Below are 16,321 nucleotides of genomic sequence, written 5' to 3'. Positions count from 1 at the left end.
AGAATCTGCCTTTGCGCTCGTTGGGAAGGCCCCCCCCGCCCCAGCGCGGCAGTCTCGGGCGTCGACTCGGCCAATTTCGCCACCTCGTCGAGGCGGTCGTCAGTGCGCCGGCAAAGGAGCGGCAAGGCTTCGACGGGCCGCTCGCCCGCTTTGACGGCCCCTACGTTACCCCGAGCGCGCGGCGCCGCATCCTCTTCGCTAACCGCTAAGCCTAACGAGCGGCGTTTGCTAACTTCCTGTTGGACCAATCGCGTCCCGTAACGCTTGGCTAACATTGGACGACCACAGAAGAAGAAGTGCCCCCCGCCCCCCGGCCCCGGCGCTTTCGTCACCGCGCGTCAGAGCACCGGCCGCCGTTGGCGAAAGCGTCCGCGCCTCCGTCGAGCACGCGGCGCCGCCATCTGCAGGCGCCCGTTGGCCGTGACGCCGCTTTCCAAACTTGACAATCGCAGACAAACTTCGTTGGCGCACTGATGTGTATATTGGGCGATTCGGAGCCACAACCGCAACTCCAGTCGGGATAACGGCGAGCGATATCTTGAACGCTTGGTTCCGATGTCTTCTTCTTTCACCGCCGCAGCGTGAGGAGCGCGTGTGCGCGCGGCCGCGTGGCGTCAGGCCAAGCGTCAGCTGAGGCCCGACGCGCTCGCTCGTCTTGTGACGAGCGAGCGCGGAGGAAGTCGGGCAAACCACTTCCTGTTTTGGACGGATTTCTTTTTGTGCCGAGTCACAGCTCGGCTTTCCACCTCGGCTCCGCCGCCGGCGCCGCGTCCATTCCACATCCGCTCCCGATAGTTTGGCGGGAACAGCGATTGACTTTGGGGGGCAATTTGAGCCCCCATCAAAAGCGTCGGCGTCAAAACTCGGGTCCCGCGTGTTGTCCACGGCTCCCCGTTTGAGACAAAAGAACGGGCTGGACATTCGGTTTCCGGAGAGCTTTCCGATGATGGGGGGCCGGATGGCGGCCCTCCAGCACTGACTTCAAACAAGTGTCAGACTCTGAAAATACATCAGGAACTAAATCAATCCAAAATTCAGTCACTTGATTTCTCGCCATTTCACGTGCCGTTGGTGGGAAAGGCAACGTTACGCGTCGATCGCCGCGCGTGAGCGGGTCCCGCTAATCGTTCGCGCCGAAACACGACAAAGCCCTCGATCTGACGTCCCGCCTGATGATGTCACGGCGACAAGCCAGCTCGCCTTCCCTCCCGCGTGTACATTCCTGAGGCGATCGGTCGCAGCGCGTCCGCGTGCGTCGCGGCGCGTAATCCGAGCGGCCGCCTTAATCCCGGCGGGGGGCGTCTTAAACTGCGCTAACGTGCGGCTAACGAGCGGCGCGATTAGCCGCCAACAAAGGCCCGCTTGTCACCGCGACCTTTCCGTCGGTTTGCGGCCTCGGCATGTGACTCATCTCAGGCGCTAACACCCGCGTCGGCTAACGCCTCCGCTAGCCACCGATGCGCTCGGGTTCAGCCGGGGGTCACGCCCGCTTCAATCGGTCATCGTCGGACTTAGGCGAGGGGATCACGCGTCCGGCTTTAGCGGCGTGCGAACCAGCATGCCGCTCAAGCCGCGCGACAGAACGCGCCGCGAAACGTGAAGCTTCGGGGGCACGTTTTCATCCAAATGGAGCGAGTCGCATGATGTGTCCGGTCGGGAGTCGAACGGTGAGTCGCGACGTGAGTCAAATTCGTCTTGTCAAGAGTCACCCGTTGATGAGTCGCGCAGTGAGTGAGTCACGGAAACGGTCATATGAGTCACGGGCTGAGTCACGCGGGAGTCAAACGATGAGTTACGCGGTCTTTCACATCGTGAGTGGCGGAATTGGTCACGCGGTGAGTCAAACGAGTCACATCGGGAGTCACGTGGGGCAAATCGCAAGGTGACTCACTTTGTCATCCGGTGAGCCGAGTCGCCGAGATCGGTCACGCGAGTCCCAATACGAGTCGCGTCGCCGTGGCGAACCTTTTTGTGGGGACAACGCTTTGAATCAGCCACCGGGTCGTCGTGTGGGCAATTCGGGGAGAAGCGGTGAAATTTACAGCCCCCCGGATGGCGAGGATTTTCCCAACATGTTGAAGGTGGAATATTTCACTTGCGAAACGCGAAAGCGGTTCATTTGTCCACAAAGTGGGGCGAAGAGCAATCATCCCGTTTTTGGGTGTCGGGTGTCAGCATTCACACAATAAGCCAAACGTGCAAACGTTTAGTCGGGACAGGATTGAGTCTTCCCGTCCACGTTTGCTCGCTCAAAGCCCCGAGAGGACGTTTTTGGGGTCCGGCCAGCATCCGACAAACAGCCCTGACCCGGCCGCCCCCTCCCCCACCGCGTCGTGGGGAATGCCGGCCTCCCACCTCCCTTCTCTGTTTACTCTGGAAGGCCGCGCGAGGCTGCGAGACTTTGACCGGGAACGGCCGGACTCTCGGGGGGCCGGACGTGCCCGCCTCGCGTGACCTCGACCTCGAGAAGACCGACGTTTGGGAGGAGAACGAGTGGTCGGACGTTCAAGAGCAGAAAGTACACGTCTCGCTTGTTTTCACATGTCATCGGCTCAACACGCAAGCGGGTCAAAGTTCATCTTAAGGCCGAGTCCCAGCGCGCGCGTGTCCCTTTAAGACGGGGAAACGTCACCCGGCGTTCAGTCGCTCTGAACACCACCGTTGGCTTTCCATGTCGAAATGGAAATGCCCGATTCCCAAGTTTGGTCCCACTTTTCCAATTTCGATGTTTACCACTATCTTCTTCATGGAAGAGCTCCTTTCCCTGCCGGTTGAGTGCAAGCATCTGACCGGCATGGGGTTCACGCCCTCAAATGTATACTATATTTCTGCAGGAACAGACCCACAAAAAACACACTCTGAAAAGAGACACAAAACAAAACATGCGCACACACCGGCAAAGACAAAAGTAGGCTCCGAAAAACCAAAAATGCATGAAAGACACACAAAAGGCCCAAAAGGACCTACAAGACAGGCGAAAAGCCACAAAAAGACAGAAGCGGATGTGTACGAGACCCACAAGAACGCACGCAAAAAAAAAAAAAAAAACCATACAAGATGAACAGAGAACACAAAAATTGAGCAAAACAAAAAGTTACAATTTTTTGATTGTTCGTCTCTGCGTGGCCTGCGTTTGGCTGGCAAGCGGTTCAGGGTGTCCCCCGCCTCCTGCCCCGAAGACGGCCCGGATAGGCTCCAGCACCCTTGTGAGGATAAGCGGATCAACCTCACGGAGTTGCTCCTTGGTCTGAGAAATTTGAGAGGCCCTGCTGCAATTGTTTGCAAAGTGGCAGTGATGCTTGAAGAGTGAGCAGCCGGCGCCCTCTAGTGTTTGGGGGTCGAGCCTCATGTTGAGCTGGCGCACAGGATCCATTTGTAACGCGTGCTTACGCGGGCTCACTCTCGTGGCTGGCCAATTCAGTTGGATTTCTCCAAAACCGGACGGCAGACAGAAAGACCCCTCTCCATTTATTTGTATCTTCAAATTTCCGAAGGAAACTTCTCCATTTTCTTATCTTATCTTATCTTTTGGTGCCATGGTGCCATTATTTGATGACCGACGCAGGAGGGCGCTGTGGCCAACCCTTTCACAGCTTGCGCTTTGGCGCTCTTTCGTCCCTCTGCGGCTGCCGTCGCGGCGTCTTCGACTTCGAGCGGCAGCAACATGGCGGCCGACGGCCAAGACGACCACAAGGCGGTAGCGGTGGACTTTGTGACTTACGGGACTCCTCTGGAGCCTCTGGAAGAAGGTTGGTTGTGTTCCTGCATATTGTTGCCGCTTCTGTGATAGCGACGACATATAAAGTGCATAAAGCGAAACAAAACCAAAGCGTGTGTTTGTGTGTGTGTGTGTTTGTGTTTCTGTCTGTCTGTCTGTCTGTCTGTCTGTCTGTGTGTGTGTGTGTGTGTGTGTGTGTGTGTGTGTGTGTGTGTGTGTGTGCTATTGCAACTATTTCGGGTTTTTTGGGGGGGTAACATTGACGCTTGTACTAACCTATGTGCTTATGTTCGTGAATTCTTGTTGACTTGTGGGTGTGCGCTAGCTGGATTTTGTGTTTGATGATTTATTTATTTTTTGTGAGACTGACGACGTGTGTTTGTCCCGCTCGAACTTTTGTGTGCGTGTTTCAGACGAGGCCCCGCGTAAGCCCCTCCCCCTCCACGAGCAGACGGTTCGGGATGAAAAGGGGCGGTACCAGCGGTTCCACGGCGCGTTCACCGGCGGCTTCTCTGCGGGATATTACAACACCGTGGGATCCAAAGAAGGTCAGCCCCTTTCCACGACCTCACTTCCCATCCCCGACGATCGACGGCTCGCTCGACGGGAGTGTTGACGGTCTGCGTTGACTTTGTTTGTTGGTCTCGGCGCCGCCGCGGCGCAGGATGGATGCCGTCGGCCTTCGTGTCGTCACGGCAACAGAAGGCGGAGAAACATCAGGCCACGCCCCAAGACTTCATGGACGACGAGGTGGCGATGACGGTGGAGCCGCACGCATTGCGGATTCATCGAGAAGTTATCCGAGAATGTTTCGGCGGCTCTCGCCGGGCTGCTCCCGATGGCGTCCGCGTCGCTGATGTTGTCGGGCGTCTGTTTTGTTTCAGGATCTGGGCGAGCACGGCATCGCCCCGGCCCAGATCACCACCACGCAGCCGTTTGCGTCCCGGGCGGCGACGATGGCGCCGTGGGACAAGGCCAAGGCCGTCAACGCGCAGACGGCCATCATACCGGGAGACAACCTCCTCGACGAACTCATCGCGCCGGCAAGGTGACCTTGCCCTCAAGTCGTCACTTGCTCACGTCACCCCCCACCCCCCAAAAAAAAAAAATTCGACTGTTGCTCTTTGTTGATGTTGTGTCTGTTTGCAAATGTCTGCCATGCTTGAGGTCCTGTGTTCCCAAGAAGTAATGATTTCAAATTTGAGACCCTAACGGTAAAGACCCTCAAGAAATGAATTCAACGCATTGCGTGTCATTTGAACGGCAACGTTTTGTTTGTCCATATATACATATACTGTATATATCAAGCGATGAGCAAGAAATGTGAATTGCAAATTCAGGGGCACGTGGCTGGATCAAAGGGTTTGAAAAAGGAGATGCCACGCCCGTGTCCGTGCTCACCGTTGTTGTTGCTGGTCTTGCGTCAGGTCTTGCATCGGCGTGGAGCTCTTGACCCGCATGGGCTGGAAGGCGGGCCAGGGCGTGGGGCCTCGCGTCAAGAGGAAGCCTCGCCGCCAACGCGCCGGCGCCGGCGCCAGGGTCTTTGGCTGCGCTCCGCCCCCTGCCGGCTCTGAGGACTCCGAGGTGAGTGGAGCCCGTCGTCGCCGCTTTCCCATTGGCCGGGTGACGGCGACTGGTCGCGGCCGGCCGGCCATGTTCCGGCCCACAGAATGCAACCGGCTCGAGTCTTCACTCTTGAGACCGTGGCCCCATTTGATTTGTTGACCTCCAGTGTCGCTAGCCGCGACATTAGAGTAAGGCCCCGTCTCGGCCCCGTGGCCCGAACTCGGTTGAGCGGGTGATGATGCCCAGGGACCACGTTGACGAGAAAAGTGACGAGGCCGACGACAGCGACGACAATAGCAACGGCGATGACGTCCGCGACGCCGAAGACGGTCGCGCCGACGACGGCCGCCGCGATACTGACGCTTGTTGTGAGGAGGAGGCGGAAAGCGACGACTGTCGTGACGGGCGGTCGCGGCGAATCGCGATGACGGGGAGAATGCCCATCACAATGACGACGTTGGCCCTCAGGAGGACGACGGCGAGTTCGCCCCCGAGAACGTGACGTTCGCCCCCAAAGACGTGATTGCGGTGGACTTCGGCGTGAGGGCGGGGCTTCAGGGCCTGGGCTACAGCGGCCTGGATCCGGCACTGGCGCTGCGCGGCGAGGCCGCCGATCGTCACCCGGCCCTGTTCTCGCCGCACTCGGACGCCACCAGCAGGCTCTTCAGGGAAACGCCGCGGGGCTCTCGAAGAGGAGGGGGCGTGGCCGGCCAGGTGAGCGTGCCGCCGTCCCCGCCGCGTGAGCCGCTTGGCAAAAGTATCTGCCCGGCGATTTATTTGCGCGCCACTAGAGGGAGTCCGCCCGAGTCGGCGACACGTCTTTGGCGGCCGCCTAAGCTAGCGTGCGGCTGTGCCGTTTAGGCCTTCGGCGTGGGCGCGCTGGAAGACGACGACGACGAAGACGTGTACCAGCGCGACGCCATGTCCAAGTACGACACCGTGCTGGGGGACGAGCCCGGAGACGGACTCTACGGCTGGACGGCGCCACGCGGCGGCAACGGCGACCACAGAAAGACGCGTAGCAAACTGCCCCTTCCGCTTTGTTTTCAATGAGCCGTGGCGTTATTCGCGCCGACGTTTGTTTGTCCTCAACGGAGCGCTCATTGACATATGTTTGCAGACCACAAGGAGGCGTCGTACCTTGGCAAAATCCTGGAAGGCTTCACCTTGGCACGCGACTCCCAAGAAAAGAAAATTGTGAGTCTCATCTTGAACAGTAAAAAATGAGCATTCGCAAACATTCGGCCGGGTTCAAATGCGGTCCTGTCCCCAAAACGCCATCCGTAGCGTCTCGTCCGAGTGCCGTTTTGTCATCGAGCCACGTCACCTGACCACGGTGAATCACTTTTTCAATCCCTCCGCACCGAATATGCGAAGAAGGCTCAACAAATCAGGGAACGAATGGAAGGGTCAAAATGTCTTTGTGCGCACCTCGGTGATGTGCGGGGGAGACGGACCCCACCGACTTTATTTGACCGGATGAAAAGGAAACGAAGTGAGACAGATGTTTGGAGAGATTTGCCGCAAATGCGATGTTGACGTTTGTGGCGCGCGCCCGCTCGCAGATCTTCGCCGCGCCGCCGCTGCCGGCCGATTTCCGTCCGGTGCACCACTTCCGCCCCCCGGTGGCCGTGTCGCACGTGACGGGCGTGAGCGCCGCCCTGGCCGAGGCGCTGAGGTCATCCAAAGGACAGGCGCCCCTACAGGACGCCGCCGCCGCCGGCCGCCACCACATGGCGTCCGACCAGAGGGGGGCGCTGCTGGGCGAGGCCGCCCTGCCAGGTGGGAAGCGCGCCGAGCCTTGGCGTCGTTTGCCTCCCGCGCGGCCGCTGCGTGTGTGCGCGTGTGCGTGAGCGGTTGGGGAAGGCAAGCCACTGCACACACAGAGCAAACGTTTCACACTCGCGTGGTCCCTCCCCTTGCCTGAGCAGGCCCCGCCTCCGTCATGGAGCTGCTGCGACCCGAAGACCGGCTGCGGTTGCTGCGTTTCCGAACGGCCGCCTCCGTACCTTCCGACCCCCCGCCGCCGAGGGCGCCTCCGTCCGCGGACGCCTCGTTGCGGCAGCGGCAGGAGGAGGCGGCGGCGGTGTGGCGAGGCCGCGACGGCGACCCGCGGGCCTTCAAGCCCTTCGAGAAGAACGCCGGCAAGCAAGCCCGATACGACGCTTACTTGGGACGACTGCGGCTGGGTGACAAAGGTGAGCGCGTTGGTGCGCATGCGCCCGCGCACCAACGTGGGCGCGCGCGCTCACGAAGGCTTGTGCGCGCGCAGATGCCCTGGAGGCCAGCCTGGACCCTTCCATGACGGAGTGGGAGCGCAGCAGGGAGAAGGAGGAGTTTGTGCGGGCGTCCATCTTGTACCGGCCCACCTCCTCCGCGCTGGCCAGCCGCTTCACGCGGGCCAAGCGGGATGACAATGATGACGACGAGAGCGTGGAGGTGGCGGCGCAGACCGAGGTGAGCGCGGCCAGCCGCCCCATCGCCGCGTGGCACGTCCGCTCGCGCGTGCGCGATTTTGATTTTGCTGCGTGAAAGGCATTTGAAAACTGTTTTTCTTTTTGGAGTTTGCGCTAAGTACGCGAACGTCGGTGCGCGCGTGTGTCCACAGGGCAACACGGAGGACAAAGAAGCAGCCGTCAAGATGAAGATGTTTGGCAAACTGACCCGGGAAACGTTTGAGTGGCATCCGGACAAGATTCTCTGCAAGAGGTTCAACGTGCCCCACCCCTACCCCGGGTCTGAACAAACGCAAACGCCTGTTGTCGCGCCGCCACGACGGTGATGATGATGATGATGATCTCACGGTGACATCACTGCAGGTCGTCCACCGTCGGGCTCCCCAAAGTCAAGCGGGACAAGTTTTCCGTCTTCAACTTCCTGATGCTGGACCGCGATGCCGAGCGAGCAGGTCGCTACCTGGCCGCCTGCCCGCCCGCCGCGTTTCTCGCTTCCCGCCGCCCGTACCGATGTTGCGTATGCGCGCTTGTCGGATGTTCCCGCAGCTCCTCCCAAGGCGGCGCAGGCCACCAAGAAGTCCAGGTGGGACCAGGAGGCGGAGCCGGCCCACGTGTCTGCTCAGCTTTTTCCCCCCCCGATCAATTTCACCTCCTTTTTTCTCCTCATCCTCTTCAGAGCGCACCCGATGTGTCCCGTGACCTCTCACAGTGCAGGAAGCAAGAGGCGGAGGAGGAAGAGGACGAAGGTGACGAAGATGAGAGTGAGGAGGAGGAGGAGGAGGAGGTGCGTCCTCCCATGGACGTGTTCAAGGCCATCTTCGCCGGCTCGTCGGACGACGCCGCCGAGTCCTCGTCGTCTTCGTCGGATGACGACGAGGCGGAGGGCAAGGAGGAAGCCGTCCACGAGCCGCCAAAGAACCTCTTTGACGTCTCGTCCCGCGCCGTCGCCGCGCCCTCCCGGCCCGCAGGTGACTTCCTCTCGCCCTCCCGTCCGCAAGGAACGAGCTTCCCGTGGGGGCTGACCGTGGCTTATGATCGCCAGCCACCAAAACTCCAATTGAAAATCGAAACGGTGAACAAAATCCAATGAAAGCGGGACGTTTTGGGGGGGGAAACGACGTGAGTTGTGGACAACAAAAAAAGGAGTTTTTGTTTTGGGCGATGTCGGCATGTCTTTGATGTGAAAACAACCGCGCTCGGGCGTCGCCCTTGCGGTTGTCTCTTTCCAAACGGCAGCCGCGCCTTCCTGCCCGCCGCCGTCCCGGGAAGCGGCGGAGTTCGGTCCCGAGCTTCCTCCCGCCGGTTTCCATCCCGGTGAGTCTCCGCCCGAGAGCCCCGCCGGGCCCCCCCGCGCACGCTTGGCCTCATTGGCGGACGCATCCCGTCGTTCTTCCCCGCGCAGCCGCCGCCGCCGCCTCCTCGCCGCCCCGCGACAAGAAGCACAAGAACAAGAAGCAACACAAACGCGGGAAAGACAAGAAGGTGCACGCCCGACGCTTTTTTTCTCCTCCTCCCCCTCTTCCTTCATGTTGTTGTTTTTGTTGTCGGGCAGAAGAAGAAAACCAAGAAGAAGAAAGACAAAGTGAAGCAGCGAGACGACAAGAGGAAGAAGAAAAAGAAGAAGGCCATGGAAGAAGAGGACGCATCGGAGCCAAGCGACGGAGACGGAGAAAGCGTCGCCGCAGAGGAGTTGATCACCAGGTCGCGGCTCACAAATGCACCGCCTGTGTGTGTGTGTCTTTGTTGTTTTGCATGATTGAATTGTGTGTGTGCGTCTGTAAAGTGTGCGTTTTTGTTTTTTTTTGTTTTGGTTTTTTTTTTACCGTGCGTGCGGGTGTTTTTTCCCCCAGGCTGAAGAGCGTGCCATCGTCGTCGTCGTCGCACCCCCCATGGCGATGATGACCCCTTCCGAACGGCCTCGGCAACTCGGCAATAAAAAGCAAGTCGTCAACGTTGCCGTCCTTGCCTTTTGTCCTTGCAAATGGACGGATCACCTCAGCGATTCTTCGCGGTCAAGCGTCGTCGCCCGACAGCGAGTCGGCCGTCAGCGAGCCCGAGGTCGGCCGTCGCCGCGTGGCGCCGGTGCCGCCCAGGAATATCTTGCCGCTTCCTGCTGAAGTTTAGTCCCAAAAGTAAACATCAAAGACCCGAAAGCGAACACAATCGGCGCAGCAACACACGTAGACGGTCCGGTATCCTTTGCGCTTTGTACAGAATGAATGAAATGAATGGCGGCGGGGGCCGGGCCCCTGCCCCCGCCGCAATATGATTGGGCGGCTGCCATCTTGGTTTTATTGATTGTTTTTGGATTGTTGTTATTAGTTGGAATGTTGCACGAATGTTTTATTTTCTTGTTTATTTCCTGGTTCTTCTCACACTTTGGACAACGTTGGAGCTATGTACTTGCGTTGTTGTCCCCCCCCCCCCTCCTCTCAGACAGCAAATTGACAAATGTAAATATAGCTTTGGAAAAAAATAAGGTTTTGGCTGCATTCCAGTGATTTGGTCAAGAAAAAAACGAGCTGAAACTCACCAAAACAATCCTCAAATGGCAAGAAGCGCGCTATGACGGGGGCGGGGCTTTGCTTTGCGCAGGCTTTGCCTTCCTTTGTCGCCACAGTGTTGAGAAGCTCTTGACTTCCGAGACCGGCTGCTTTGCGCGGCCGCCTCACCGCGCAGGGCCGCGCGGTTCGTTTCCGTGCGTGGAGTTTGCGACATCCGCGCCTTCGTGGTGGACGGGTCCCCTCCCTTGACCGGTGCGGAGCCGTCACCGCGGCTCTCAGAGCTAAGTCTTTTTTCTTGAAATATTTGAGAGTGGGGAGGATGGGGGAGGGGGCATCGTTCGCTTGAGCGTGCCGGCCATCGGGAGCCTCTTTCGCGGCAACGCAAAGTCGAAATGTGCCCGGCCGGCAACCTGCGAGCGACGCCACGGCGCCTTTTCTGCGCCAAGCAGTTGGGAGGCGGGCTCGGGGGTCTCGTCTGAGTGCTGATGCAGACGCGCGCGCACACACACACACACACACACACACACACATATACACGCGCACACACAGGCGTGTGTTGATTTTGCAGACATGCATACAAGACAGAAGTGTGTGCAAAAACATCTTTAATTCTATCAAAGAGTGAGAAAAAATATCAAATAACGTTGTGTTGTCTCGATCGAAACTTCATATTTTGAGTGCTGAAAGTTGCCTTTGCGAGAAAGAGTCAACAATGTGCTGATTGGTCGGAAAGAGAGCAACGGGGCGTGACGTCACGGTCGCTTGCGCCTCGACTCCCGCTTGTTGTTTTTGAGCGGCGGGACTTCCTGTCGCGCTCCCCGTCGGGGAATGAACGAGCCTCGCTTTGTCGGGTCGAGCCGCGCCGACTTCAGCCACAACTCGGAAGGCCAGAACTCGGCCGTCCATCGCCCGTCCAACTTGCGGAACATTGGACTCCTCCAATCACAAGTTGGACAATCGCGACCGGAAGGAAACGCAAGTGAAGAAGCGGGACGTCGGGAACCGTCCGGAGTACGGCTACGGAGGAAATCCCGTTTTGCAGCTTTGATCCGCGTCAACCGCGCGTGTTCTTTCAGCCCCCAATTTGTCGGCGCTACTCACACACGTCCGCCGGCGCCTCCTCCTCCTCCTCCTCCTCCTGTTCGTCGTTGTTGTTGTTGTCGTCGTGGCAACAGCGGGCCGGGGCCTCCTTCCCCAGGACGCCGGCCTCCTTCCTGAGCGCCCGGGGCACCAGCCTCTTCTTGAGGAAAAGGCTCTGGAGGAATCGGTCCCGCAGGGCGGCGGGAAAGTAGCCGCTGACCAGGTACATGAGGCCCACGCCGGGCCCGGCGAAGTAGCGCGCCCTCGGCCGCGGATCCCGCAGCGCCCGCTCCATGGCGTCCACCACGGGGCTGAGGTCCGGGTTGGCGTGGCGGGCAAAGTGCTGGAACAGCTCCTTGGTCTCGCTCACGTAGTCCTCGCCAAAGTCCTCCAGAAGCGCCGGCGACAGAGAGCCCAGGAGCTCCCGGTGCCGGGCCTCCCAGTACGCCGCGTTGCCGCACTGACCTGCCGGGCGCCCACCGCAACAATCACAGCGATGACGCCGTTACCGCGGGGGGGCGAGCGGCCCGTCGCGCCTTACCCGTCTTGTAGGACGAAGGCAGGATGGTGGAGACGGGGACCCCCCACGGCGCCAGCTCCCGCCTCAGCGTGTCCATGAACAGGTTGAGCGCGGCTTTGGACGCTCCGTACGCAGCCAAGCACGGGAAGGGTTGGTCCCCTGCGGCGGCGAGAGGGCCACGGTGAACAAGGTTTGAGGGCCCTCCAGGGCTCGGTGCTATTTCCGTCTCAGTGGGATGGATATATATATATACACGTAGATTTTTTTTTTTGTCCCCGCCGTTCGGTGCCCTCATAAGGTGTAAAAGTGGTGGCCCGAGGGCCGGATCCCACCCGCCGCCCCATTTTGTGTGGCCCGCAAGAGCAAATCACGCGTGTCGACTTCTTTGCAAAAATCCGGACCGATGTTTCAAATTGTCGCGTGGAATAATAAAACGGATTTCTTTCTTTTTTTGGTCCCCTTTTGACAGTAACTGAACGTTAATCGGACTAAGTAGTCGCCTCTTCTTTTTCTGATGAGCTGGATCACATCGACATGTATCGTGCTGTATTTTTCCGCGGGCATCGATTCGAGGCATATTTCAGTCCGCCACAACTGGCCAGGGTGGGCCGGACGGGAAAGTCGACGGCTCGAACTTCCGATCGGCTCGGTGTTCGTGCCTCGGCTTTGTTTTATTGTGCTCATCGTCCGCAGGTTGTCACGTGACGACAGGGCCTTTTCGTCAAGACACGGGGGCGGGATTCCAGGATGCCGGGGGTAAAGTCCAAATAGGGCGAGAAAACACATTTTTGAAACATTTGAGACGAAAGGCGGAAGGAACGCTCCAATCGTGATCGAACGGGGTGACGATGGGAGGAGTAAAAAAGGGAGCCGTTTGTGAGGCGGCCCGCAACAAATATGTGATTTTTGAATGAGGGCGTTTTCGGGACAAATTGCCCCGGAAGTCGCGGTTGCGTTCAACGTGCGCGCGTTCAAAAAAAGTGCAAAGGACTTCCTCCAAGTGAGCTTGGCCCGCGATTCCTCGGCGGGCCGGTAGAGGGAGCCGGCACGGCACTCGCGGCACTCGGATCCCCGCCGGCGCTTGCCGAGGGACGGAGTCTGAGACTCATTCCACCCCCCCCCAATCAATCAAGGCTCTCTCGAAAAAATGACGCCCCCCTGAGATCAAAGCCGGCTCGGGGTCCCGCCGAGACTTGGCGCGTGCGCGTACCGGCCGGACTGGAGACGGTGACCAGTCGCCCTTTGTCCCGTCGCAGCAGCGGCAGGAAAGTTTTGGTGACGTGGAGGGTCCCGAAGAAGTTGACCTCCATGCAGCCGCGGAAGTTGGACATCTGGGACAGCTCGATGTCGCCGAAGTTCACGCACACGCCGGCGTTGTTCACCAGTGCCCACAGACCTGAGGCGCGCACACACACACACACACACACACACACACACACACACACACACACACATGCACGCACTCGTATCTGCGAAGGGCAACAACTGCGCGGCGTTGTCAAAACCGCCGCCGTCCGCAACGAGCAACGTTTCAGTTTTCGTCGTGATTGAGGCGCTTTCTTTTGGAATTTCCAACGGCAGCAAAATTCCGAACCTCTCGCTTGTTGTCACGACCGCGGCTCCACGTGTCAAGTCATCGCTAACTTTGTGAAAAGGCCACTCGGAGCTCCGCGGACGGCCCGACGAACGGAAGTACAGTCCAAGAAGCCCCCGGCGGCGGCTTCCGGCCTTGTTTTTTTTTTTTTTTTTTCCCATGTCTGCTGAGCACTTGGGAGCAGAGTGGATTTCACGGATTGCTGACGGTCTGGAATGAACGCGCCGCCACGGACCGCAGGTGAAAATGACCCATCGACCCCCGCAAAAGGCAACCGGTGGCAGCTTGCGACGCGGGGCGAGGGGGCGGAGCCTACCTTGGGGTCCCAGCCGCGCCCGAACCTGGGCGTACGCGCGCCGCACCTGCCGGGGCTGCGTGATGTCCAGCTGCAGCAAGGCCAGGCGCGGCGAGCAGGCGCGCCGCAGCTCGCCGGCGCCCTCTCCGCCGGCGTCCAGCACCGTGGCGAACACCCGGAAGCCCAAGCGGTCCAGGTGGCGAGCCGTCGCCTTCCCGAAGCCCGAGTCGCAGCCTGAGGGCGCGTCAAAATCCACCCGACCCAGGAAGAAAATGAGCGGCAAAGGTCACCGACGTGGAATTTTCACCAGGCGGCGTTCAAGGTCACAAACGGACGCGAGCCAAGAAATTCGCGTCCGGGACGCGAGCTGCGTGTTGGAGCGCCTTCCTCGGCAAGCGCAAAGTCTGTCGGCCCCGAACGGAGACCGACCGAAGCTCAACGGTGACGACGTTTCAAAAGCGGCTCCATCATCGAGCGGAACGCGGCCGACGTTTGCGACGGAGTCGGAGGGCGACCGGCCGGCGGAAAGCGAGCGATGACGACGACAACCTTGCTCTTTGATGTTATTATTCAATGTTATCGCGCCGTCCTGAAAGATGCGCGCGTCGCATGGGATCGTATCGCGGCGCGTCGGCGAGGCGGGCGAAGGACGCGGCCGCCGCCGTGCCGAAAGGGGCCGCCCGGTCCCGCTCGCGATCGGTTGGTGAAGCGCTCGCCGAAGGCCCGTGCGGGCTTTGGACACACTCGCCGCCGTCTTCCCGCCGGAAAGAAACTTGCGGTTCCGCCCAAAAGGTGAACGTGACCCAGTCGTCTGCGGGTCAGGCGGACCACTTGGCGAGGAGTCCAAAGGCCGGCGGTTGGACGGCGCTCAAGGTTTCCGCGGGTTACCTTGCTCTTCTGCGCACAAGCCCCCCCCGCCCCCTTTCTGTCTTTTCCGGTTTTGTTTTCGTCACCTGACTCAAATGACCGGGCCGAGTCAACCTGACACAAAAGGTTCAATGCGTGGCTGCGGTGGTGAATAATTACACGTATGCGCGTGCATTTGTGTGTTTGTGGGGGATTGCGTGCGGGTGAATAATTACAGGCGCGCCTGCGTTCGGATTATGCCGAGCCGGACCGGCCGTCGGGCGTGGCGGGTGGATGCCCGCTCGGCTGCTGACTTTGGGGGCACATGAGGTGCGATGGATTCTTTTTTTCTTCTTTTGTCCCTCTCACCTCCACCGCTGCCCGGTCGGCCCACCGAGCGGACCGAACGGCCCACGAAACACTTGACGGCGTTGCCTTTTGAATGGTAGCGGTCCGCCGCACGTCGAATACGGCGCCGGCCGAGAAGGGGCGGTCACGGCGATGGCCGAGCGACGCGCGGCGACGGCGGCATTCTCGGGCCGCGCTTTCCTTCAGCGCAGGGGTGTCAAACTCATTTGTTGTCGCGGGCCACTTTGGAGTGACGTCGGAGGTGCGAAATCTCAACGTTATTTATGAGCCGTGACAATTTGACATTTCGGGACAGATTTCAGCGAGAATCACGAACGTCGACACCCGTGATTTGCTCTCGCCGGCCACATAAAATGAGGTGGGGGGCCAGATCTGGCCCCCGGGCCTCGACTTTGACACCCGTGCTTCAGCGGAACGCGTAGGTCGACCGTCGAGAGTCCAAAACGCCTTTGGAACGGGGGTGAACGAAGAAGCCATTTTGCGGCTCGTTCTTAGGCGCCACCCGTACCAAGTGCCGGCGATGACCGCGGGCAGCGATCGGCTCCGATCGGCCGCGAGCCGGCTTGTCTCGTTTCCGGGGCGGGGACTTTGTTTGAGGGAACTATCCGTGACGACGGAAAGTGACGTCGGCAACGGTGACTTCCTGGTTACGGAGAGAGCAACCAACGCCAGAGTGCGCGCGCTCGCCTCGATCCATGTGACGTCAGCACGCGAACGCGTCCGGTCCCGGAGTCGCCGGACGGTCGCATGTTTGTGCGCGTGCGCGTGCTCGTCACGTGAAGGTGTTTTATGGGTGCCGGTGAATGATTCAAGGTTTGGCGTGTCCGGTTTGAACGATCCCGTCAGCGTCGTCGAGATGGTCGAGCACACCTCGGCGCTTATCTCTTGGCGCGCGCGCGCGTGCAGATGACGTCGCTCGGCTCAAGGTCACACGGGGACAAAGAGTCGAAGCCGTTCGAGTGCACGCGCACGACTGACACGCCCACCTAAACGCCCAACCGCGCGCGGCTCGCAAAACACACGCGGGCACGCGCGCTCTCGTCGCTCATCCAACAGCAAAAGATGATCCGCCGGCGCGCGCCCGTCGCTCGCCCTTTGGCGCACTTTGAGACGGAAGCGCGCGCGCAGAGCCTTCCTTTGCTTTCGCTCCTCCGCCGAGGCGTCCGAAAGTCAGAAAGAAAAGTTGCGGCGCCAAAGCGAGCGAGTGCGGAAGCGTCACCTGTGATGACGACGGCCTTGCCGCTGACCGGCAGCAGTTTGTCGCCCTTTCGTCCCTCGCTTCTCTTGCCGGCGTCCGCGTGGAGCGCGCGCGCCGGCCTCCTCGCCAGCGCCAGGAGCGCCAGGAGCGCCGCGAGCGCCGCGAGCGCCAGCAG

The 16,321-nt window shown here is 59.9% G+C and overlaps 2 protein-coding genes across 2 annotated transcripts; one reads left to right on the top strand and one right to left on the bottom strand.

The window, feature by feature from the left end:
• The first annotated feature begins 3,616 nt into the window (after positions 1-3,616).
• On the top strand, positions 3,617-9,695 carry gpatch1 (G patch domain containing 1). Its single transcript, XM_019893195.1, has 19 exons — positions 3,617-3,749; positions 4,132-4,266; positions 4,383-4,468; positions 4,603-4,766; positions 5,146-5,302; positions 5,753-5,998; positions 6,146-6,302; positions 6,405-6,481; positions 6,850-7,066; positions 7,216-7,482; positions 7,557-7,741; positions 7,893-8,020; positions 8,104-8,192; positions 8,287-8,417; positions 8,450-8,708; positions 8,977-9,054; positions 9,143-9,222; positions 9,293-9,441; positions 9,591-9,695. Exons 1-19 carry the CDS (start codon positions 3,665-3,667, stop codon positions 9,637-9,639), a joined length of 2,739 nt encoding a protein of 912 aa, XP_019748754.1. The 5' UTR covers positions 3,617-3,664; the 3' UTR covers positions 9,640-9,695.
• A 1,137-nt stretch (positions 9,696-10,832) lies between these two features.
• hsd11b2 (hydroxysteroid (11-beta) dehydrogenase 2) lies at positions 10,833-16,321 on the bottom strand (the record flags this gene model as incomplete). The annotated part of the gene is made up of 5 exons (XM_019893194.1): positions 10,833-11,789; positions 11,866-12,003; positions 13,055-13,240; positions 13,755-13,967; positions 16,168-16,321. Coding segments are annotated over 5 exons (1,143 nt in total), but the record flags the coding sequence as incomplete, so codon positions are not given.

The sequence above is a fragment of the Hippocampus comes genome, unplaced genomic scaffold, assembly GCF_001891065.2.
Source record: "Hippocampus comes isolate QL1 unplaced genomic scaffold, H_comes_QL1_v1.1 scaffold378, whole genome shotgun sequence".
NCBI lineage: Eukaryota > Metazoa > Chordata > Actinopteri > Syngnathiformes > Syngnathidae > Hippocampus > Hippocampus comes.
This window is presented reverse-complemented; position numbering and strand designations above follow the sequence as displayed.

Coding starts and splice junctions, on each gene's coding strand:
- gpatch1 (XM_019893195.1), top strand. CDS start 3,665: ATGGCGGCCGACGGCCAAGACGACCACAAGGCGGTAGCGGTGGACTTT. Junction 7,067..7,215: donor GGGCGAGGCCGCCCTGCCAG/GTGGGAAGCGCG, acceptor TTGCCTGAGCAG/GCCCCGCCTCCGTCATGGAG. Junction 9,223..9,292: donor AACGCGGGAAAGACAAGAAG/GTGCACGCCCGA, acceptor GTTGTCGGGCAG/AAGAAGAAAACCAAGAAGAA.